General features: G+C 32.8%; 1 protein-coding gene across 1 annotated transcript in view; it reads left to right on the top strand.

The window, feature by feature from the left end:
- Nucleotides 1-25231, top strand: part of CtsK1 (C1 family peptidase 26-29-p) — a 126348-nt gene extending 101117 nt beyond the window's left edge. Inside the window, exons 9-10 of the mRNA XM_085820411.1 lie at nt 4967-5156; nt 24955-25231. Coding sequence (XP_085676537.1) covers nt 4967-5156; nt 24955-25139 — 375 coding nt within the window. The 3' untranslated portion in view covers nt 25140-25231. The remainder of the gene's footprint in view (nt 1-4966; nt 5157-24954) is intronic.
- Nucleotides 25232-25976: the final 745 nt, after the last annotated feature.

Here is a 25976-nt window from a genome sequence, read left to right on the forward strand (position 1 = left end):
CATTCGAATTTGACTTGGTTTCAAAAGTTCATAAAAAAACTCTCGCTCCCAACAGCATATCTACCCTTTCTGGAACATTAAATCCTTCATCTGCTAATTTTAAATTAGGAAGATCTTGCACTGAAATTTTAATTTTGCGCGAAGGTGTTAAATCAGCAGTTATTTTTGGAATTACTAAAAAGTCCAAATTCTTTATAAAAGTTCCTTCTTTATCTTTTCTTTTGCATATCGAAGCATTATTTTTATGCTTTATTGTCAAAATAGCATCATTTATTCCCGAAACCGAAATGTTTGTTTTTTCTTTCTCTAACTGAAAATGCTCAATAAAATTAGGTGTCAAAAAGTTAAACATACTGCTGCCATCCAGCAGACACTTTACTCTGTGTTTTCTTCCCTCGTTATCAATTAAAAAACATAAGACCCAATTAAAAAACATACCAAAACTGTAGTTTGTTTATTTGAATAATTGCTAAGAAATGTCTTTTGAATGAACTCCTGCGTATTAACATTCAAGATCGATGAGTCATCTCATTTGGGAATGTTGCAGTCAGACACATTTGTTTTGTTTTTATTTTGTTCCGATGAAGAACATTCTTTCTCCTTTACGATATTTGCTTTGGGAAAATAAATAGTTTTGTGGTGCTGTTTTTGATTAAAACAAGAATATTTCAATGGGCAATTTGATGCTGAATGAATATGTAGACAATTAAAACATAATTTGTTAGATTTCACAACCTGTATTCACTAAATAATAATCCCAGGTGGTTAACTGCACATGAGTTTCGTGTAGTTGTTTAACAGTTTTTCTAAAGTTTTCTAAACACGAATATGGTGTTGGCTGAAACACTTTCAGAACTACTTCTTTTTCATAATTCGTGATATCCTTATTATATAAATAGATTATTATATTCGAAGCTTTGTCTCCGAACAGATTTAACAGAATTTCTGCTTTATAGTCCTCTGAAACATTTTTTGCAATAAACGCTCGTTCTAATGATGAAAAGAAAAATCCTTAACTCTCAGGCCGTATAGGAATATTTACAGTTAAGGTCCTGATGCTTTTTATTAATTGATCTAGTGACTCATGATTTTGTTTCGGTTTCGCTTATGCCATCAAGTTTTGTTTCTGCTTTAAGCTTGGCCAAATGTAACTCATTCTTTGATCTCTCAATTTTATTTGTTCTAACTCTAGAAATTTTTGCTGTTTTTGCTCTTCTTGTTTCCTATTTTCAATAATAGAGTTTGCTATCTTTTTTACTAAATCTTGTTTAGTTTTAAAGTTTTCACTATTCTCAATAATATCTGTTAAATCTGATATAGTCATTTTTTCATCAACATTTAGATTTATTTTTAAGGCAATAAGCCTTAAATCTTCTTTTTTAGCACCCTTAAATAATATTGTTATTTATAACAGAACAAAGCATAGAATGTACAGAATTAACGAGAGAAGAATCACTTACCTCTGCACTGATTCACTTTTGATGAATATCCTTATCCAAAATCATCGATATTTGTTGAAAAGAACAAGCTGAGAATACTGGTAAACACAAACACCCCTGCATTCTCAAAAACAAAACACTATGTATACACGCACAAAACTCAATCTCCAGCCGACTACGACCAGATATGTTTGGGTCTCATCCTAAATAACACACGCTATAATAAATTTGCTGGTTCGGTTCTTTATTAATTCTCATAATTAAATTACAATCGCTCATTAATTCGTAGCTGTGACCAGCCCTCGTACAACGTCGAAGGCAGTTCTCAAACTCGTCTTATCATAACATTACAGATGCGCATGCACGGATTACATTACAGGTGCACAGGCGCGAACAAGGTGTTTTTTATTTCAGTTTGGCTTTCAATTATTGATTTAGAATGTTCGGAGAAGTATTTGAAGTATTTTGATTGACGAACTGGTCAGAACTAGCTTGGAAATATCTTATTTATGTTCAGCAGTCTTTGCTCATAATTTTCTGGACATTACACCAATATACTGGGTTTCTGTGCTTATATCTTTGCCATGATAGTAGTATATGTACCTGAAGTATCTGTTGTAGCAACGTTAGATTTGTCTGATTAACAATTTCCAGGCAGGTGGGGCTGGTGTAATAGCAGTAACAGCAAGTTTATAACCAAATCGTTTAAACATGAAGCAGGTGCATGGAATGGTTAAGATGTAAGGAAAAGTTCCAATAAATTCACTGTTGTTTTCTGCTTGCATCAGTAACAACTTTACTTTCTAGAATAGGTATTGATTTTCTTGGCCAAGTTTTCCACGAAAGCAAGAGGATATCTATTGTTTCCAGCTATCTATAAGTATATAATTACATTAAATATATTTTTATAATATAATTAATTGAACATGAAACCTTAATTATTATAATATAATTAATTAAACATAAGCCACATTTAAAATTAAAAGGCAGCTGTTTCATGTGGATTAAAAAAAAAAAGGAATCAGGATTATGCTTGGTCGTCAGTTGGTTTGTCATAGATTGTAGTCTGAAAAGAATTGGCTCTTCATAAAATTAAAAGGTCAAGAAAGTGAATACTGTTATTGATTTCTATTAATCGTAAATTGTAAGTCTGAGAAATTATTTGAAATAAAGGAAAACAGATCTTTTTCTTCTGAATGTTTCCATAGAATGAAAATATCATCTCCATACCTCTTCCAAAAAATAGGTTTGGGGGTGGGGAACTTGGAGGGAAAAAAAATTTCTGCATATTTCATGTAGATTTCAATCAATATAGGTGACAGTCCATAAAGCCATCTTGCTGTTTCTAGGTTTCTTCATTGGCTCTAAACACTGTAAACTTATGTTGTGATGTGAAAAGCTTCATAAATATTTGTAATAAATTTGGATGTAATTCTAAGTTTTCCAATCAAGGTTTTTGCCAAAAGCATTTGAAATGCAAATAAAGGAACAGAAACAAACAAGAATTTGATAGTAAACATGGTAACATCAGGATCAATTGCTTTTGGAGTTTGCTCACAAAATTCACTTCTAGAGTGTGCATTTGATATACTAAAATCATACATTTGATATATGAAAATGGAGCAAAGTTGTGCAAGCCTGTGTTTCAAATTTATTAGGTAGTGAAAGTCTGCTGTTAACAAATGTTTGGCTGCATAATTTTATTTATGAGTTTTAATCTGTATGAAAAGTTTTTAATTTACCAAAATCAGGATCAAGTTTGATATTGCCAAAGTAGTATTATATGTCAGGATATTCAGCTGCATTGTATAGTTCCAAAATGTGTTACGTAGTTTTTTTTATCTTATTGCTTATTTTATCTTATTTTTATCTTATTCCATGTGCGCTATCAAGTTCATCAGTCAGCAATCAGTTATTTTATAACGTCTTGCAAGATATCTCTTATGATTATAAATGCTTACCCATATTTTAACAATTAAGAAATAATTTAATTTCTATTTGAAACATGCCAAGGATTTCTATTTAATTAAATTTTATAAGTAATTTATTTAATTATGTACTGCATACTGCTGGAAACAATAGATATCCTCCCGATTTTGAAGAAAAACTCATCAAGAAAATCAATAAATAAGCTTTTACAGTCATTTCTTAAAAAGTAGAATTGTTACCAATGCAAGCAATATATAATAGTAAATTTATTGAAACTTTTTCTATGACCTCATTACCCCCATGCATCTGTTCCATATTTAAAATATTTGGTTATAAACTTGCCATCACACCAGCTCCATCCAGCTGAAAATTGTTGAGATCAGATACGTCAGACATTACTACAATACATACTTCGGGTGTAGTATATATACTGTCTTGGTTTGCAGCAAAGGTACTCGCACAGAAACCCAATATATTGGGCCCACCAGCGGCCGAGCGGTAAAGTCACTGAACTCTGGTCCGAGGTTCGAATCCTGCGAAGGGGCTGGCTGCGTGGGCATTTTCGTGTTTTTCCCCATGTGTAACGTGTATATAAGCCAGTTTCCCTTAGAAAGCCCTCTACGAAGGCACCCCTTCCCTTAGGCAGATAGCCATAGTGTGCTTTGCCATAATTAAATAAACCAAACCAAACTCAATATATTGGCTCATCATGCAAAAATCTATCAATAAGAATTGCTGAACATAAGAACGATAGCTTCAAGCTCTCTGCCAACCAGTTCATTAATGAAAATAGCTCATATTTAGTCAAATACTTCATTGAGCGATTTCTGTCAATAACTGAAAGGGACAAAGCCAAAATTATAGCCAAATTCCAACATAAAAGCAGTCTTAAAATTAGAGAAGTGATTAGAATCTCCACCAAGCTGTATTGCAACACAGCTTTTCAATCTTCCATATATCTAAACCACAAACCTGAGTACAGCAAACTTTCGGAAATCAGTAAAAGATTTTAAATGTTTTGAATCTATTCATTCCAGCTTCAGCAGATGAGTCATCTGTGAAAACTTCTATGCTTTCATTTTATCTGTGCATGTCATTCTGCCATGTCAACCTGAAATTTTATCTTGTTTTTAACTTTATGTAAGCTAAGTGTTTCAATAGCAGGCACTAATTCATTAGTGGGCATTTTAGATCGAAAATACTAAAGATAAAAACAGAAGACTAACTTTTTCAAACTATGCACTTCGGTGTAAAATATTTTTCACTGGGTCAGTGGCTATCACTCGCACGTTTACTTTATATCTAAGAAGTGATTCTTGAAACTGTACTTATAGAGTATGAAATGTCTGTTTTTTTTTTTTTTTTTTTTTTTTTTTTAATGCAAAATAGTTCAAGCAAATTTAAAAAAAAAAAAAAAAAATTATGCAGACAATCTTACTAATTTTTTCCCACAATGTTATATTTATTGTTTTAAGTTTTTTTTTAATATATTGATTGATAATCCATTTTTAAACTTTAGATGAAGATTTCTGTTTTCTTTTTTGTCTCCCTTCATCTTTAGAAAAATAAATTTCTGTTTGTTTATTTATTTTCCTTAGGATGGTATCTGCCATGACAGAAATGTTTCAAAAACTGCCCAGATTACAGGTTTTGTAAATGTTACAAGCAGTGATGCTGATGCATTAAAGAAAGCCTTGGCAAAGAAAGGTCCCATTTCTGTCAGCATTGATGCAGCTCACAAGGGGTTCTCATTCTATTCCCATGGAGTCTACTATAATCCAGATTGCAGTAAGGAAATGCTTATTATTTGAACTGTTAATATATTTTAAAAAAATTTCTTAGCAATGAACCATAAATTATTTTAATATTAAAATTTATATAAATTTCAAATAAGATCTAGTTTTTTCACTTACACTGCAAATCATCCAAACTCAGCTGAAGTGAGTGCTGGTAGTGAGAGGGTTGATTTGGCTGGCTACATAATCTGCATTCTGATTCATACCAAAGGTGTTCTGTGGAATTGAACACCCATTTCGTGAAACCATGGCTGTGCAAATCTCGATATGTAAATGGAGCAGTTATCCTGCTGAAAGAGAAAGGGCCCTTTCCTGAAATATTGCTATAGAATTGCATGAGCAGCATTGTGCAGAATGTTCACATACATCTCAGAGTTCGTTTTTCCAACCACAAGAACTAAGGAACCGAGGCCAAACCATGAAAAACACTCCCACACCATGATAGTCTGCACGATGCAGTCACTTAACTCCTTCACAGTCAATCTGTGCGACATGGCTTACATTGAGACAACCAGAACCACGCAAAAACGGCCGAGATTGCATTCTTGTTTTCTTCCTTCCCCCTAATGTATGCAGTAGCAGGTGCATTTTCCCCAAGGCTTTGTATCAGTTTACCGCAGGCAGCTTGTCCTAAGAGGTTTTTTATCTTGGGTAGCTCGTTGTTGATACTTTTTTGGTAGAGTGTGCTTTTCATCAAAATGTACAAATATCACAAAGTTTTAACTCAACAAGAAATTGAGGCTATTCTTCTTAATGATACAGATGAGTCAGATTTGGAATCAGACGATGACGATAGGAAATAAATAGAAAATGAAATAAATGATAATGAAGAGGAATCATTTATAGCAGAAGATGAAGATGAGTATAGAATAAATCTAGAAGCAGAGGTTTCAGAAAATTGTAACGAAAATCCAGTAAAAAACCTGGTCTACTAATGTTAATAATGATGCAGTAATTTTGTCCCCATTTAACAGCTTTTCGGGACCAATTCATGATTTACCTGTTGGTGCGTCACCTTTACAATATGTACAGTTGTTTCTTACGGATGAAATTTGTGAATTAATTCTCACAAATACAAATAAATATGCTGAATTCTGTGCAAGAAAGCATGGCACTGTTGATCGTCAGTGGGAAAAAATTTCATCCATAAAAGAAATATGGGCATTCATTACAGTCCTTCTCATAATGAGTGTTGTAAAATTACCAAGAATAAGTGATTATTGGTCAAATAACGCAATGCTTGGAAATGAAATGGTGAAAAACATGATGAGCAGAAAGAGATTTTTGGAAATCAAGCATTATTTTCATTTGTCTGATAGGGAAACTGAAGTTAAAAGTAGCGAAGAGAACTTAACATATGCACAAAAATTAGAGCCTGTCATTTCATATTTCAGAAATAAATTTCAGCAACATTTTACGCCTTATGCTGAAGTATCAATTGACAAAGCTCTAATTAAATTTAAAGGTAGATTAGGGATCGTGCAGTATATGCCTATGAAACCAGCTAAGCGTGGATTAAAGATATGGATGCTCTGCACATCTCGCTTGGGATATACTTACAACTTTGAACTTTATTCTGGTAAAAAAGATCGGATACCAAGGTCAGGAAAGATTTTAGGATATGACGTAGTTATGTACTTAATAAAAGCACTTAAAAACAAAGGCCATGAAATCTATTTTGACAGATTTTTTGCCAGCGTAGACTTGATGTCTAAGTTATATAAATCTGGACGATTATCATGTGGAACTGTGATGACAAATCGGAAAAACATACCTGAGAACATCAAGCAAATGAAGCTGGGAAATCAATACGACAGCTTAGTTATGCAATGCAAAAGCCTGCCGAATTTACTTTATTCATCCTGGCCTGATAAAAAATTGATACGTATCATTTCCACAAACTGTAAAAATGAACCATGAAGAAAAAGGCTACAAAAAGAAAAGGCTCTGAAAAAGTATAGTACCATGTCCACTCACATTTGTCAAGTACAATAAGAATATGAGAGGTGTAGATCTAGCATATCAGCGTCGAAAGTATTACTCAGCTTCTAGAAAATCCTCGAAATGGTGGATGTACATATTTTGGTTCCTTTTAGACACAGCAGTGAATAATGCTTTTATACTTTGTAGAGTCATTAACTATCCAATCCTAAAGCGACCAAAGCAGCTATATTACTTCCAGAGTTGCCAACTTTCCCGATTTAGGTGGGAGACTCCCGATTTTCAACCACTCCCCCACCAACCCAATTTACAATATATTTCTCCCGACTTTTTCTTATTCTTAAAATTTCTCACGATTTTTATGGAACTTGGCTTAATACTTCATTATATGAACAAAAAAAAAAGTGATTTTGGACATCTGAAAGCAATTGAATTTTATCTAGGTTATCTCTAAAACAAAACCTTGCGAATCAGATGAGAATTTCTGCTTTGTGAGTGAGAGCATATGTATCCAGAAACGTCGTTCTCCAGTTCTCCAATGGGCATCCAGCTCCACTGCGTGTCATGTGGCATATATCGGCCAATGAGCACAAAGCAAGCTCGAAGCTGTTAGTTGTATGTTCTTTAGTTATTTTGTTCATCTTGTCCTGAGTTGTGCGAGTACATGTGCCTTCGGGAAATAGTTTTAGAAATTATCGTCTTTTGTTATGTCTGTGAGAAAGGTGAAATACTCATGTACGTTTCAAAAATCATACACAGTTGACTTTCCTTCCATTATTTTCTCAAGGAAATGTAATAAATTTGCGATGTGTACTGTGTCGTTGCGATTTTTCGATTTCGCATGGTGGAAGGGAGGATGTTCTCAAACATGTGCACAAAAGCACAAAGACAACATGAGTTGTTTTGAAAAAAAACGAAAAATTAAATTTTTCTTCAGAAACAAAGGACCGAAAGTTATTATTGCAGAATGTCCGTTCTCTGCCTTTTTACTGGAGCACAACCTGCCACTGAATGCATCGGATCACGCTGCAGTTTTATTTAGAAAAATGTTTCCCGATAGTGAAATCGCTAAGAAATATTCAAGTGCAAGGACCAAAACAGGTGCAATTGTTAAAGAAATGGGCTTGAAAAATAAATCTTTAGTTATTGATTGCATTAAAACATCTCCGTTCTGCCTCTCTACGGATGGAAGCAATAATACCGATTCAAAACTGTATCCAATTGTTGTTTCTTTTTTTAATCCAGTCTTCAGAAATTGACTGAAGTTTACTTTCTGTCCCCACTTTAGAAGGACATTCGACAGGCTTTAATATAGCACAACTAATTATTAAAACTTTAAAAGAAAATGCAGTCCCTCTGTGGATAATTTGCTTAGCACTTGGTGCCGATAATGCACTAGTAATAATAGGCTTGGAGACTTGTTGCAGGCATCTTAAAAAAGGAAAATTCAGATTTGCAGATTATGAGGTGCACCTGTCACTTCTTAAATTTAGCAGCTGAAAAAGGGGCAGCTTCTTTACCAATAAATGTGGATAAACATATTGATAATCTTACATATCTTAAAAGGAGTTCTAAAAGGAAGGAAAAATTGAAACAGTTCCAACAGCTGCATAACTAATATTAAGTGATGACACATTAGAAAAACTTTTATTAGTGAAAGCAGGCCTACATGGCAATTGCTATGAACAAAATTATGAAGTTTCTTTCATAAGAAAAGCAAAATCTGCCACTGTTCATAACATTCGTACGAAAACTGATTAAAGTGTCTTTTTTTTTTTTTTTTCTTTTTTTTTTTTTTTTCACTTAAACGATGCAAGTAATAAAAATGTTTTTTATGTGTAAGGTGTTTTTGTGTTGCTTGCATTTAAGAATTATTAACTATTTAAAGTTAATTCGTTATTAAAAACTATATTTTTATCATTTAAAAAGTCTTTTTAACATTGTGAAAAATCTCCTGATTTCTTAAAAAAGTCTCCTGATTTTTGAGTGTCATAGGTTGGCAAGTATGGACTTCAAATTAGAACTGATTGAAGAATCTGCTTCGAAAAATTTGTTTCATAAACGAACCTCAGGCATACTTTTGCCTAGTGCATTTCATGATCACAAACGTCAAAAAATTAATGGTCGCAAATGCACTTGTGTTCGATGTAAAGAATTAGGAAAAAAGACAAACTCGGAGAGGTATATTGAAAGTTCTTGGGAGTGTGATATATGCAGAATGTGCTTGTGCAAAAAATGCTTTTAGGCTTCGAATTTCAGTTGCTAAACTAAAAAAAAAGGCTTTTTTCAGGGCCACAAAAAGCCCTTTTCAGGGCCATACAATTTTAGGTATCTAAAATCTCTTATTAATGTCTATTATTATAATCTCTTATCAAGACCGGATTCAGAAATGTATGGATGTATGTGTGTGTTCATGTACGCATGTATATACTGTAAGTAGGAATGTATGTGTGTATATATAGAGACACATATATGCATATACATACACACGTGCATACACTCATATATTTCTGATCTGTTTCCGGTTACAGAACAGTATCCAATTTCAAAAAAGTGAATTGTTTGTCATGAAAACATGTATAAATGTGGAAAGAACAGCAATATGTATATAAACATAGATACATTTATGTATGCATATATCTAGCTACAAATTTATATGAGTGATCATATATACATATGCATATTTACCTATAACATATGAAGAAATAATAATATGCATATATAACTATACTAATGAAAACATGGAAAAACAATGACATTTATAATCGCGCTTTGAAACTCATACAATAAATAAAATCACAAAAAGTCTATAAACTAAGGTTTATTCCTCACAAAAATAGGATCAAACAACTGATCAACAAATGAAAAGATCCTCATTATTTTTGGAAAAGGAAAAACAAAGTGAAATAAACTGAAACGAAAAATAACGCACCACATTAACTAAACAATAGCAACTTAACGTAAAAAGAAAGAAAGTACATGAAATTAAATCTTAATCCTCTATTCAATAAAAGAAAAAAAAGAATAAATAACTGTAAAAATGAAATTTTAAAAAAGAAAATTATTTATTTATATTATATTCATGACGGGGCTCATTGATAATAATAAATACAGTAGAATTCCAAAAATCTGCAAAGCTTGGGACCAGAGGTTGGGCAGATTTCAGGACAGAAAAGATAAAGCATAATATTTGGACTAAAAGTGAAAAATGAATAAGGTGTATTAGATACATTTAATTAAATTATTATATACATTATTGCAATAATTTATTATATGCATTAAATTATTATTATATATATAAATTGATTATATTATTCATTGTATTATATGTACACAGCATCGAGGTTTGCAGATTTCACCTCGTGCAAAGATTTCCGGTGTTAGAATCACTGTTGCTGTAAAATTTCAACAGCTTTTCTTTATTTTTCCGTATATCATACACAATCATGTCACGATTCCATACCATTCTGCTACAAATTGAGGAGTAGCACCTGCTTCCATCTTTTGCAGGTTTTGCGTTGCCGTCAATGCAACGTGTTTACGTTTTTCAACATTGCAAGCAGTAAAATCACGAGTGCGTTTCTTATCTATCATTGTATTAAAAAGGGCTGAAATTTAAAATATTCTTAATTTATCCACAAAATATCCAGATAAAAAAAAAAAGGCAGCTCTAAACAATCTCTTGAAATGAAATAACAAAGCTCAGAAAATACAATGTGAATCGTGAACTTGAACAAAGAGTCGAGTGAATCGTCTGCTTGTTTACCTCGATGCAGATAAGAGGGGGGAAACCTCATTATTATTCGGTAATTATGACCATTATTCGGTATATATATATATATATATTTTTTTTTTTTATTTCCCCTTCGATATTTCGTACTCAATGTTGCGGTTTCCAGAACCTATAAACTGATTGTTTATATTCTGAGAGGCAATGCGGATTTCAAGAGTTGGCGGATTTTCAGTATTTGATTGTATACGTATTTTGCTTAACGCGATCCATTTTATATCCTTTGTAAAAACCCAGGAATATGTTGGTACTTAATTGAATTATGACAGAATATCTACTCTTTAAGCCAGAGCTATTTTATCTTAAATTTTAAACAGTGCAGTTGAAAAATTTAAGTATTATATTTTTTTTAATCAATTTACTCCTTCTTATAAAAATAAGGGAAGTAAACAAAATCTCAGTCGTGATCATAACAAAGCCAGAAAGGCTTGTTTGTCTGACCTTCAAAATAGGTTATGAAGAATGGGGTCAAAGACTAATGGAATCTTTGTTAGAAAGTACAAAGGATGTCATTCGAAATCTTCACACCTATTTTCTGCGTTAATAGATGGGGAGGGGAGGAAATTGCTGTGAAACTGGAAAAGTATTTTGGGGGGTTCGGGTATTTTGAGGATACAGCTTAGCGAAGGGTCTGGATTTCAAAGAGTTAAGGAGAGCTTGCCGGGCATCTGCCAAATGCATGTGCATCCATCAGACTTCCAGATTGTAGAAGCAAGACTCATCGCTCCAAAGAACATTTTTCCACATGTTCACAGTCCAAGGATGGTGAGCTTTGCACGATTGCAATCAACACTTTGCATTCTGAGCAGTGATGTTTGACTTTTGAGTGGTTGCATGATCATGGAATCTCGGGTTTTTTAACTTTTGGCGAACAGTCCTGCTGCTAACACTAATGCCTAATGAATTTTGGAACTCCCTGAGTGATTTCAACCAATAAGAGCTTGTGATTTTGTTTCGCTACCCTTAGTAGAATTCTGTGGCTGTAGTCACAAATTTTTATGGCCTGATACTTCGTTTTTCTGCAGATGCATGGTCTTAATGTTTCCACTTCACAATTACATCACTTGCAGTGGATTTTGGCTTCTGTAGAATGTCCAGAATTTTGCAAACTGATTTATCCCAAAGGTGGCTTTCCACTATACTGCTACAAAATCACTAAACACAAAGTAAAAAAAAACTAAGGTTGACTTAATCATTGTCTCACAAATGCATAAAAGTGTCCTGATAAACCACTGCCAACTATTATAGCTTTCAGTTATGCATCAGATTACGTCACCTGCCAGATCCACTTTTTTATGGGATTGTCCAGGTATTTTTGGCCAGATAGTGTAGCATTTGTATCTCTTTTCTTTTTTGATTCAGCCATTCATATTTTAACTGCTGATGTGCTGAATGGTTTCTCCATGCTTTTAATGTATTATTTAGCTAGGTGTGTGCCATATTTGACTCAGGTACAAAGCCATCTGCTCAGTAACAGAACTTAAATAACTGTAAACTTAAATTTACACTACAATCTAAACTTCAGAGAACACTTTTATGTAATAAGAAATGCATAATAATAATGTTTCAAATGTAGTTATAAATTGTGACAAATTTAATGCTTGAGCATAAACTCTTCCACCTCATAAGTGCGCTGCATGCAGGTAGGGAGAAAACAGTGTCTGTTTTTTCATGTTCAGACAAAAGGGTTCCTTTGACCCTGTAAAATGCCTTATTTTGTTAATGAATCTGGTATTTAGACAGCATGCAGAATCAGAAAATCAACAGGATATTGTGCAATTAGTTCTGTTTTAAATTTCTGGTTTTAAATAAAATCACTAATACAGTGCAAAATTGTGTATTTTAAAAAGTAATTAATAAGGCTGTAGGGATTTATATTTATTTTAAATAACCAATTTTATTTAATTTGTTATTCATTCTCTTAATTGCCAGTGCCAGAATATTTACATTTGGTAGCATGCGTGAAGGAATTCAAATTCTACGTTGAAGAAAGAGTTTAAAAACCGAGTTTCAGTAGGAAAGGGAGAGTTAAGCTAGTGCCGTCACCCTCTGCTGCTTAAGCGTTTGCTCCCAGACTTATTACTGGTTCGCGTGGCTTAATTGCATTTACTTGCTGCCACTAGTTTTCGATAGGGGTTTAAGAAATGGGATTTAGCTGAGCCCTGTAGCATAGGTCTATTACTTGTACCGTATCTTCAAATTTTTAGTTTCGTTATCTGAATTTCAGTTACCCCTTCAAGAAAAGGCATAGTTTGTTAGCGTCAAGTTGATGCATTGTAAATTTTAAAGAGTTAATAAAGGGTACTTTTAACCCTTCTCCTGTGCAGTTACTACTCTTCCAGTTTTCACACAAAAGTGAATCTAGTAAACTAAAGTGGCGCCTGAACTAAAAGGGTGGTAGATGATGATTCTCCTCACCAGGGTTTGGTAATTGGGTTCCTAAAAACCCCAGTTACCCTTTAAAAGGGGGAGTATATAAGGTATTTCTCTCGCCTTCATAGTGTAGTGGTCTGCACGCTGGGCAGGTATTCCAGAAGTCCATGGTTCGATTCCAGGTGAGGGCATTGTTCATTTTTCATCTTTCCTGCTTCGAAATAACCTAATGACTCTTTAAGGTTTTTACTATAAGAATGAGTTAAAAAGTAATAATACCTTTTTCAAAATTTCAAATGCAGGCATTCCATTAAGACAATGCCTTGCTTGGAAGTTTATTGTTGCTTAAAAGGAGAAATATTATATACAGCATTTGCCAGTTTGGGTATTGTAAAATAACTAAACTAATTGTAGTTTGGTCAAATTGAATTCAGATTATTTACTCATTAACAAAAGAAAGAATTGAGGAAGACAACAAGAAAAAATTTTTTACAACCATATGAAATTTTATATATGTAAATGTAGTGCCGATATACTTAATTCATTACAGTATGAGAGAAAAAAAAAGTTTAAAGATAAGGTTTACTGGAGAAAACTGGGCAGTTCAGAAGGAGCTTTAGCATCCTGTTTGCATATCTCTGGCCTTCATGCAAAATAAAGTGGATACAGAGGTAAATTAATTCCTTATGGTATTCTGAGACACATTTGTTTGCAAATGTTTAACTTTGCGTCCAGATCTTGCTGAAACAGGTATCTGAACTGATTGCATTGACTCAATCAGGATAAATCTGGTGACTAGTTCGACCAAGGACTTACAGAAACATATAACAGCTAGCTGAAATAAAAATTCTAATTTAAAGCCTATGTAAAAACTATTTTACAAGGATTTAAACAGCCAAATTTGAAGCTAATTACCATCAAGTGTTACAAAAAAGTTACGAAACTATTAAGACTAATTTTATAAGGGTAAATATTTTTAGGAACTAAATTTTATAAATATCCAATTTATGGTTTAGTGCAGTTGTCACAAAGTGCGGCTCCAGAGCCGCATGTGGCTCTTTGGCTCCTTAAGTGCTGCTCTGGTACAAATATCCATGGAAGGCGCAATAATATTTTCATTTAAGAAAAAAAAAAAAACTTGGTAAGAAAAAAATTACATCTTATTTTGATAAATTAAAATTCTTCTATAAACCAAGAACATGTATATTTTTTTGTTGAGTAAAAAGATAGATAGGTAATTAAAATTTTATATTGTTGTAAAAATACGTAATGACATCGAGTTTAATTTTATTAGTTTTCGTAAACGTAAGCATAAACCACGTACAAACTACCGACATGCGCGTGCATGCTTTTTATAAAGTAGTGAAGGTACAAATTGGCATCACAGAGCAGCAGTTGGAGTGTGAACAGTTTTGTCTTATCTACCGTGTCTGCCGTTGTCCTGTCTTATTAAAAAGTTGTATTTTTTAATCTAGCTGCACATCTTACAGGTATTGTTATACGATTTCATTACACCTGCCATGTATGTTTGTGGTTCTGGTACAAAATTTGTAATCGATTTTTCGATAACTTCTATTTGTCCAAATGTTGGAAGTTTTCTTCCATTTTTGGTCATATTAAAAAATTTGTCATTCTGATGATGTAAAAAATTATTTTTTTCTTTGTAGTACATTTACATATATTAATAAAATTGTATTTTTAAAAAGATTTTTTAATTTTTATTCTCATCAATTTAATAATTTTGTACTGGTGGCTTTACAGAAAAATATATTTGGAATATTTTTATAGGCACCGCAATTAACATGGCTACCAAAAAAAGGCAAAGATAAACGGAAAATGAAAACCGCAAATTTAAAGTTGAGTGAACCGAGAATTTTGCATTTATTCAAAACTTGAATGGACTTCCGACATGTTTTATTTGTAAGGAGAAATTCTCGCATAACAAGAAGTCAAATTTAGAGAGACACTTTACAAGAAAGCATGCGTCATTTAGTACTAAATATCCTACCGGTGGTGCAAGAAAGAAAGCAGTTGAGGAACTTCAGAAGAGTCAAGAGTCGTCAACTTCTATGTTTAATAACTGGATGCAATCTTCCAGCAATATTAATATGGCAAGTTTTGTTTGTAGCCAAGAGATTGCTAAGAGATAAAAACCGTACACAGATGGCGAATACATAAAAATTTGTTTTATAAATGCATCCAAAGAGCTATTTAGGGATTTTAAGAACAAAGCAGATATTCTGAAAAGAATTAAAGAGTTGCCATTGTCTGCCAAAACCAATAAAGATAGAACAATTAAAATGTGTTCGAATATAACCACCCAGCATGTCGAAGATCTGAAATTGGTTTTGACTTTATCAATAGAAGTTGACGAGTCTTGTGACATAGTTTCACTTTCCGAGCCTGAAGCATCGCCAAGAAAATAATTCCTCTATTGATAAACACCATTTTAAAACAAGAATTTTAAATATAAGGGAAGCATTTCTCAGCAGGTTTCAGGAATTTAAAAACAGCAGAGCAACTTTAGCATTTGTCAAAAATCCTCTTAATGCTACGATAACCGAGTTGAAATTTTCTTCTTTTGAAATTGACACTGGTAGCTTTAAAATACAATGGCTGGATTTAAAAAGCAAGGAGATATGGCGCTCTAAATTTGAATGTCTTTGTGTTGAATTGGAAATATTGGAGAAGAAAAAAATGTCATCTTAGTTCACAACACAAGTGGTCTGCTTTGAATGACCTGGAGAAGGAAGACGTGATCATTTTCAATGCGTGGAATAATATTCCTGACTCTTACAATCAGCTGAAAAAGTTCGTGTTTGCTATTCTTTCCCTTTTCGATTCAACATATATATGCGAACAATCTTTTTCAAGCATGAATATTATCAAGAGTAAAGTGGGAAGTCATCCTATTGATGAGAACTTGGAATCATGCCTAAAATTAAAAACAACATACAAACCTGACTTACTCAAACTTTCCAAGGAGATGCAGGCACATTGTTCGCATTAATAAATATTTATTAAGTATTAAATTTAGTTTTATAGTGTAATAAAAGTTTACTAAATAAGCAAATTTGGCTCCCAATTTTTTTTAATTGTTGTAATGTTCATATTTGGCTCTTTAGCTAATAAGTTTGCCGACCACTGGTTTAGTGTAATGAAAAGAGGAAATTTAATTACATTCTTTGAATTTATTAGTTATTAGGAGCCCTATGGACAAGCGAATGGTCTGCAGGAGGGTAAAAAGCATTTTTCCATCATGAAAGAACTTTGGGACAGAGCATGCATGAATTCAGTCAAGGATGAATCTTGGGCAGCAGCAGTAGCCATATCTCAATCGCCGGCCTATATTGCATCCTTGTAAACAGACTTAATGGTGTGAAAGAACACCAGGATGCATGTTATTTGTAAAAAACAAGACATGAAAGGAAATGAACAAACTTCTTGTCTGAAGAACTCAGAGGAAAGCATGAATAAATCTATGTTGTCTGCTTTGGAGTAAGAGCAGTGTATCATCCTCAGGCACTGACATTTCTAGTAAACTTTGCTGTATATGAGCAAGCATTAACCCACTAAAGAAAAGTGCCAGTTATGCCATGAGAGGCATTATATTGGCTACAAGATGTCCAGCACATATTGCTGACAGTATATTTTCTGAGTCATTAATTTTCCTTTCATTGCTTCTAGGAATGGTCAGCTCCCTTATGTTAGTATCTCACCAAATCATCCTGCCATCCATTGAAATACCATGCTGCTCCACAGCTAAAGCAGTATTCATAGCATTTACCTCAAGGTTTCCCTATTCAAGCATGACCGTTGTTAGTTTCCAGAGAGAACTCGGATTTGTATTTTAAATAATGCAGTACTGTCATTCAGAATAGTCCAAGTTTCTCACTAATGACACTGTTGCACACAAAAGCAGTGATGGCTGGTTACACTGACAGGGCTTTTAATGTGCATAATGATACAACCTGCCCTTCTGTTAAGTGACTGGGCATGGTTCAATCAGATATGGGATTCTCTGAAGACATCACCTATTTCACCTCTGAAGACATCAGCTTGTTGGTAATGGACAATAAAAGTCTTGGAATTGCTTGTGCTTTTCGAAATATTAAATGATCCTTTCTATTGGTTGTCTGTCTAAGCCATTTCATTGTGTATGAGTACTATCACTGTATTCAACACACCATAATTTATAGATCAGAACAAACTAGATGAATGATAAGCTTCCCTCAAAGCCTTAACTAGACAGAATGTCTGACTGCGTCAAAGCAGCATTGTTATGGTATGCCATCAGTAGATGGTGGAAGCTGTCTATAAGGCTTTATGAATTTATGTTACTTTATATTTTATGAAAACTTTTTTGTTTACTTTTTGTAGATGGCATCAGATTTTATCCCTCGGTCTTTTTGCTTGTTATTTGAAATTTTATTAATTTTGTGCTTTCTCTATTTTTGATAGTATCTCACAGGAAAAATTTCTATTTTATTTCAAGATGTATGTGAAACTGGTTATATCAAGTGCTTAATAAAGTTATTTGTCAAAAAGCTTGCACATTATTCACCCAGTTGAAATGTATTTCTTAGTTCTTAACTATTTAAGGTATATTGTAAAGAGAGACTCTAATAGTAGACTCACGGTGTCTAAGTTTTTCAAGGTTTACATATATATATATTAAAGCCCTGTTCAGAACAACCGTGGAGAGGTAGTATCGGCATGGTTCTGATTCTCTCTCTCTCTCTCTTTTTTTTTTTTTTTTTTTTTTTTTTTTGTTGTTGTTGTTGTTGTTGTTGTTGGATTTCCTTTCAAATGGGATTCAAGACAGGACAAAATGAGGCTACTGTTAGAAGTATTTTGTTTAAATTTGTTGAAGTATTTTTGAATTTTATTTTGTGAATTGAAGCTGGTATCTTGGTATATGGAAGCTTTGTTTCATTATGGATCCTTTAACTACAAAATGCAGGAACTGCGTTCTTCCTTTACCATGACTGTTAATATTTTGAAAAAGGAAATTGGTAAAGACATTTCTTTATAAGGAATAACTAAAGATAAATTTACAAATGCTACAGAAAGACACTAAGAAACTTAACGAGGAAATTTTTAATTCCATAATTCCGGGTAATACGAAGCCTGAAAAACTGAATTAAAATGAATTTATTACCATGTCTTGCTTAGTTAGTGAGAAGTTAGGTGCCTTGGAAGAGGAAAATTTAGAAACAAGGTCACAAGGTAGTGTTTCTGGTAATTCGTTTCATAACACGAGATCATTTAAACTTTCAAAAATAGAGTAAAGAAGTTCGATGGAAATTTATTGAACTGGCTTCTCTTCTGGTCGCAGTTCGAAAAAATACAGGAGGAAATTTCAGTATCTTGTGCAAAGCAAGGGAAGTGCACTGGAGATTTTATTGGCAGTTACCCAATGTCTATGGAAGATTATTTGAAAGCTCTTAGTGCTCTTAAAGAATGTTTTGGGAAATATGATTTATTAATTGGGGTATACTTGAGAGAGCTTATGGAGTTAATTGTAATAAATGTCAGGGCAGGTAGTAGAGAAAAATTTGTCATTGCCTCAATTATTTGATAAGATTGAAGCATGGCTAAGAGCTCTCAAATCCTTAGATAATAAAAAAGAAAGCAATGCTTGTTGTTTATATCCTGTGGTAGAATCATGCCTCTCAGACGAAGTCCTCAGAGCCAGCCAAAGAACCCCCCTTTTGGGAAAGATAAACAAAAGTTAGGATATTTCTTGCCTGGCCAATTTGATGACATTTTTAAAATGCCAAGTGGAACGGGAAGAAAAACTTAGGGCAAGGTGGATTTGAAAGTTTTGGGCAGAAAGACAAGTATTGCAATAAATTGAAAATAAGATTTAAAGGGCAAATTTAAATCGAAACAGTTTATGAATGTCCTCATAGCAACAGCTTTAATTACAACAAAATATAATAGCTGTATTTTTTGTGATAAACTGCATGATAGTAAGTACTGTTACGAAGTATGCTTTTTGTCATTATATAAGAAAAAAATAAAATTGAGCTTAAGAATAGTTGTCTAAAGTACCTTTTACCTGCAAAGTCCTGTAAACAATTTATACATTGCTGTGCATGTGATAAAGCACTCAAAATTTCTCTCTACTATAATCTGCAGACAGTGCCAAAAACTGTGCAAGCAACTACTGCAGGACAGATGTGTTCCTCAGAGTTATTTCTCATGACAATTAAAGTCAATATGTTAGGAAAATCAGACATGAGTGAAGTTCGAGCACTTCTTGATTGCGGCTCACAAAAATCGTATATTTTGAACTCTACTGTGTAGGAATTAGGACTAATTTCGACTGCAGAGGATTGTGGCTCACACTCTTTTTAGAGGGGCTTAAATTGAACCGAACTACACTCTCTCAGTCCTTATATGAGATGAGAAGTTGAATTTAATTTTTGGATCTAGAAGTTGCATGTGGGAATTTAGCACGCTTATTTAAAAAGACCAGCAGAACCTATTTTAAAAAAACTTAAGTGTAAAAAGATATAGCTGTCAGACATAAGAACCAGGTTGCCCAAAGATAGAGACGCTATTTGGCAGCGACATTTATGGTTTAGTTCTTACAGGGAAAGTCAATAATTCAACGGGGGTTTGACTGCAGCTGACGCTATATTTAGAATGGATTGTTTTTAGTCGACTTAAAGAGCTACTTTGAATGTAAGTCTGATGATTCAGAACTTTAAATGTATCCAATCTTTGGAATTTAGAGGCAATAGGAATTTCAGATTCAGGCAGATTCTACAAAGAGCATCGAAGAAGATACTCCTTGGGTACAGTTTTTAGGCTCCTTAGCTCAAACCAAAGATGGGAGATACTGTGTTGGTCTACCCTTGTTAAAACATAACCTAAATTTACCATCCAACTGTGATATCGTGGAAAAAAGACTTCATCACAACATAAAGACTTAAATCCTTGAATATGCTTGAAAAGTATGATGGGGTCTTTAGGAAGTGGCTTGTGAAAGGCATGATAGAGGAAGTTCGTATGCACAATCTTAAGTCCAAAGGATATTAATACCTTCCCCACCATCCTGTCATTAAAGCGGAGAGAAAATATTTAATTGAGGAAATATCTGCCTTATTATTAAGGTTCAGAGAGAAGCATATAGGGGTTACAGTAGATATAAGACATGCTTTCTTGCAAATTGAACTAAAAAAAAGGTGTCGAGATTTTTTAAGATTCCTTTGGTAGGAGAATGATAATTTCATAAAAGCATATCGCCACACTAGGGTATTTTTTGGTTAAAATCCAGCCCACATCTTTTATGACTACATCTAAAGATGTAGATCAAAGATCAAGAAGATCAAAGATGTGCCTTTTAGGAGCCACATCTTTTAGTAATATGCTATCATTTCATTTCATTTGTCTCGAGTGTCTGCCAAACTAAGTCACAGTAGCAGAAAAGTTTCAAAATTCTTTTTACATCGATAATTGTGTCTAGTGTCTTGAGACAGAAGAATTGAAGGATTTTATGAATAAATCAATAGACATTTTGGCGGAAATTAAGATGGACCCTCGGATGTGGACATTCGATCCTATAAATAAAGTTAGTAAAATTTTGAGCAATGATAATTCAGAATCTGTTTCTAAAAATCAGATTTTAGTCTTGGATATTCTATGGGATAGAAAGGGTGATAGCCTTCCTATTCATTTTGAGCCTGCACTTAATCTAAATAACTTGTTAAAAAAAGAGATTTTGTTACAGATTTTTTTTTTTTTTATCCTCTAGAGTTTTTTAGCTCTTTTGTTATTATTGGCTAAGCTATTGATTCAAAAAATTTGAGCTATTAAAACGGATTGGGATTTTCCAATTTCTGAAGGGGTCAAACAAAAATTTTTGAAGTGGTATAGTGAATTAAATATCTTATCAGATTTGAAAATATCCTGCAGAATAGGATATGGAAACAAACAAATTTGGACTTTGCATGTTTTATGTGACTCGAACCCAGAAAGCTTACGCAACTTTGATATTCTTGCATTGTGAAGACAGTGTGACACCTTTCTAAATTTTCTGGCCACGAAATAGCATGTTGCACCTTTAGAAACAATGACAGTACCATGTATCTAGCTTTTAGCCTGTGTTTTAGGAGTGCTTCTAGCAAAGTATGTTGTAGAAGCATTGTGTCTAAGATCCTTAGACAAAATTGAAATATTACTGGTCTGATTTCACCACAGCCATGTCATGGGTCAAGTGCAATGATCATTGGTGAATTTTTGTGAGAAATTGTGTCAGAGAGATTTGTTTTCTTTCAGAAGCAAATCACTCATCTGACATGACAAGCCAGTGAAAGGCAGCCGATACACCACCATAATCAAGACAGCAAAAAGACTAAGCTGTTGAACTTTGTTGATTTACCTCAAAGGTAATAAATCAAGTAGAGAGAATGTTATTTAATGCTGTCTACAAGACTTTATGAATTTATTTTTTTTTAATATTTTATGAATAACTTTTTTGTTTAATTTTTGTAGATATCATCAGATTTGCATACCTGTCAACTTTTATGAATTTTTCGTAATTTTTACGAAAATGCGTTTGTCTTTACGATTTTACGATTTTTTTCCTTTTTCAAGTGTTTTTAGTGATTTTTGTCGAAATTTTAGAATTTTTAGCCAATTCAGCGATTTTTGCCAATTGCATCTTGTTTTACCGCCAACTACCGACTACTTCGAATCCAGTAACCTGTGGTTTCTCCCAACTCTCCGCTTAACCAGCCAATCCAATGCGCTGAACTTGTTTCTCCCACTCTTTTCTTTGTGGGCGCCAGGTTATTTTTTCAACGTGGATAGTCGCATTCTTTTTTGTGTGTGTGTGTTTGCACGTGCTACGAATTTTCTTAATACATCGTTATTACGAAATGAGTTCAAAAAAACCGTATTCTCAATATTTTTGGCCTGCCTACAAAGCCGAATTTCCAACAATTAAAGAATCCTTCAAAGGAAATAACTATGCATTTTGCAACGTGTGCGTGTGTGACTTCATAATAAGTCACGGTGGAAGAAGCGACATTGTGAAGCATGTTAAGTCTAAAAAGCATGAAGTTAATGCTTCGGCTTCAACAACGTCAAAGAAAGTGGTTGATTTTTTTTCAAATTCGGCTACGAATTCGGATGCCGATGTAATTTTTGGCAGAATGTTTGTTTACACAGTTTGAAGACTTTGCCAGTTCTGGAGAAGATAGACTTGATGTCCTCGTTGGTACCTTAAAAAGAATAAAAAGAGCTGATGGAACACCAAAATATGATAGACTAGCAAGAGTTTTATGTGCTATTCTCGTAATTCCACACAGTAATGCTGAGTGCGAGAGAGTCTTCAGTGTTGTGAAGAAAAGCAAAACTATGTTTCGTTCTTCAATTTCACCAAAAACTCTAGAAATCATTTTAATTGCTAAATGTTATGAGGAAACTAATTGTTATGACAGGAAATTTTCCAAAGAATTTTAGGCTAAAGCCAAAAAATGCACTCTAAATTCATTGCTTGCTTTTTTTTTTTTTTTTTTTTTTGTGTGTGTGTGTGTGTGTGTGTAACATTAAGTTCTTGTTTTATGTTTCCTAATAAAGTTTTTAGTTACTACTTAATTGAGATTTACTAATGTAAGTACAATTTTCTTTTTTCTATTTGTATAAATTGTTATTTTTTTAATAGCAAAGCATGATATTATTTCTTCGTGTTCTTCTGAATTTTGGAGAAATCTTCTGAATTTTTATCTTTAGAGGTTGGCAGGTATGGATTTGTTGTGCACGTTATGCCTCGGTCTTTTATTATTAGAAATTCTATTAATTTTATATTTTTTCTGTTTTTGACAGTATCCCATTGGGAAAATTTCTGTTTTATTTCAAGATATCTGTGAAGCTGGTTATATCAAGCGCTCAATAAAGTTGTTATTCGTCAAAACATGTGTGCATTATATAGGTAGATGAAATGTATTTCTTAGGTCTTAAATGTCGGAGGTCTATTGCAAAGAGATACACTAATAGTATCAAAAGAGATACTCTAGTAGAGTCATTGTGTCTAAGATAAGGCTTTTATATATATATATTAATTAAGGGCTTTTTTAGAACAACCATTGATGGGTATTCTCAGCGTACTTCTGATTCCGTTTATGTTTTCATTAGAATTCCTCTCAAGTCTGTCAACAAATGAAACAAAAGTTGCCTTCTTGCTTATCTGTTTGTGGTAAAACCGCATACCAAATTTGACAGCAGTGTAATATTTCCATGTGTGTGCGTTTTTTAGAAGGGGGCTCAGTGAGTGTATTTTATTCTTGAATTATCAGGGATTAATATTTTTTAAATGACAAATGTGATAAAATACTTTATTCTTTTCTAAAAATGATTTGTCCATCAAATTATTGATGAAATATTTAGTTGATTGTTGTATTAAATGGAATAAAACTGCTATAATACTCAAGCGGTTTGTTAGCATTATCAGAATTTAAAAATACTGTACTTATGATCATTATCAGATTGGAGTTAGAAGGAAATTTTAGATGTGAAAAAGCTCATTTTCTCCAATTACTCTTTATAATTTCAACAATAACTTCTTATCATCAATGTCCATAACAGAACCCGTGGTGATTTATCTTTTAATATAATACATTGGATCCAAATTTTAGGAACATTTTTTACATAGCTTAATAAGCTTTTGTGGCATTTAATTTCCGTACATTATTAATTTATCTGTTTCAAAGTTTTTTTTTTTTTTTTTTTTCAAAATTTCTTGCAACATTATTCCTGTTGATCATAGAGATACAGTAATTCTTATTTTAAAAAAAGAAAAGATTAAAAAAAAAAAAAAAAGAGTCTGTAGTGTGGACATACTCACTTGATCTTACATTTTCAAGAGAAAAACCTTCTCTCCTGTCCTGTGGAAGAGCTGCCAAATTTTTTTCTCTCTCTCTTATCACATCAGGTGGAAATGCATTCTTTAGCATTAAATTTAGTGCAATTTATTATTATATTTCAGCCATTATTATGAATGTTTAACAATGTTTTAACACAAAACATTATGTACAGTGAAGTTTTTGATTAATTTCGTGATTTGATTTATTTTAACTTTACTGTTCATTGCTGCACAAAGTTTCAGTTATGTTGTAAAATAAAACAATAAAATAATTTATCCACCTTCATTAATCTTTGTTTATTATTTAATTCTGTTTAATCTTACCGCCGAGTCTCAAAATATATATAGAACTTTTTGAAAATGGGAGAATTAAAAAGTGTCTCATTCCCGTGCAGTTCATACCACAGCAAGTTTCATGCATTCGCTTATTTTATATATTAGAGAATCGGGCGCTTATGTTTTAACATGATAAGAAAAAAAAAATCTATTGAAATAACTCAAGGAGTTGGATACTTTCCAGGTATTCCTAAAAATTCAATCCAATTCATTAAAAAAGGGAGGAGACAAAAAAATTGTTATCCTAATTGTTGCAAACTAACAATCTCGTAGATGGTAAAGGAATTCAATTAAGCCATAGGTCTGTTCCCCCCCCCTCTCTTAATGTAAAATCGTAAGTTTGTTTATGATCACAGGTGGAAGCAACAAATTTGTTTAATGTTATTAATAGTTTTATGTATTTTTTATTATTATTTATTTCAGATTAGCTTCAATTTTTTTTACTACTATAGTTAATTTTTTTTTATTCCCCAGAAAGTAGAGAAGATCAGTTAGATCATTCTGTTCTGGCTGTCGGATATGGTGTGATGAATGGTCAGCCCTACTGGATTATAAAAAATTCATGGTCTACATACTGGGGGAATGATGGTTATGTGCTAATGAGCCAAAAGGATAACAACTGTGGTGTAACTACTTCACCTACATATGTTTTAATGTGAAAACAAAAATTACATGAATGTGAAACTGCAATTAATTTTTTTAATGTTTTTGCATTTGTGAAATGAAAAAATAAAACCAATCTTTAACTCTATGTTTCAAAATTTATTTGAATGCATACAATAAAAAAGTTTTGCAAAATTAATAGATTTATACATTACAAAATTATAGTCATGTATTATATATATATATGTAATAGATTCTGTAGTAAAACGCAGGCGATTGAATTTGTAATGAACAGCAAGAATTTCGATGGCATAGAAGTGTTGATTCATAATGAATAGGAAATTGGGGGCGAAGGCAGATTAAATCTTAATTTTTTATATCAGCAAACATGTTGCGGCCACAAGCAAGTTGGCACATTAATTGTGCCTATTCCAAAAAGCTTATATTTTAGATAATTTTGCAGTAAGAAAGGAGGAACAGGCAGACTGCAGTCCAGCTAGGCCAAAAGGTAGAAAGCAAGTGCATTATGTTCAGGGTGAAATCTTAATTCAGACTGAGTTTTGGTTCTCAATGAATTTTGATTGGATAGTTAGTATTGCTATAAAATTACTTTTGGCTGCTTGACTTTTAGTTCCATTTATATCACCAGAATTATGTAAGAGTTATATAACATGGATTAATCTAGAAATGACGTAGTGCAGAAAGGTGTTTTAGAATTGAGAAGATAAATTTACGTTGTTAATGTAATCTTTTACATATTCTTTATTTTTCTTAAACATATGTATATATATGTGTGTATGTATGTATGTACATAAGTATCATTTCAAAGAGAAGAAAATGTTGGAACATAAACTAAATATAAATATAGATAAAAGCCAGCTTATTTTAATCTC

This window comes from Stegodyphus dumicola, chromosome 7, assembly GCF_044657685.1.
Source record: "Stegodyphus dumicola isolate Sdum_Otavi_A_Nest chromosome 7, ASM4465768v1".
NCBI lineage: Eukaryota > Metazoa > Arthropoda > Arachnida > Araneae > Eresidae > Stegodyphus > Stegodyphus dumicola.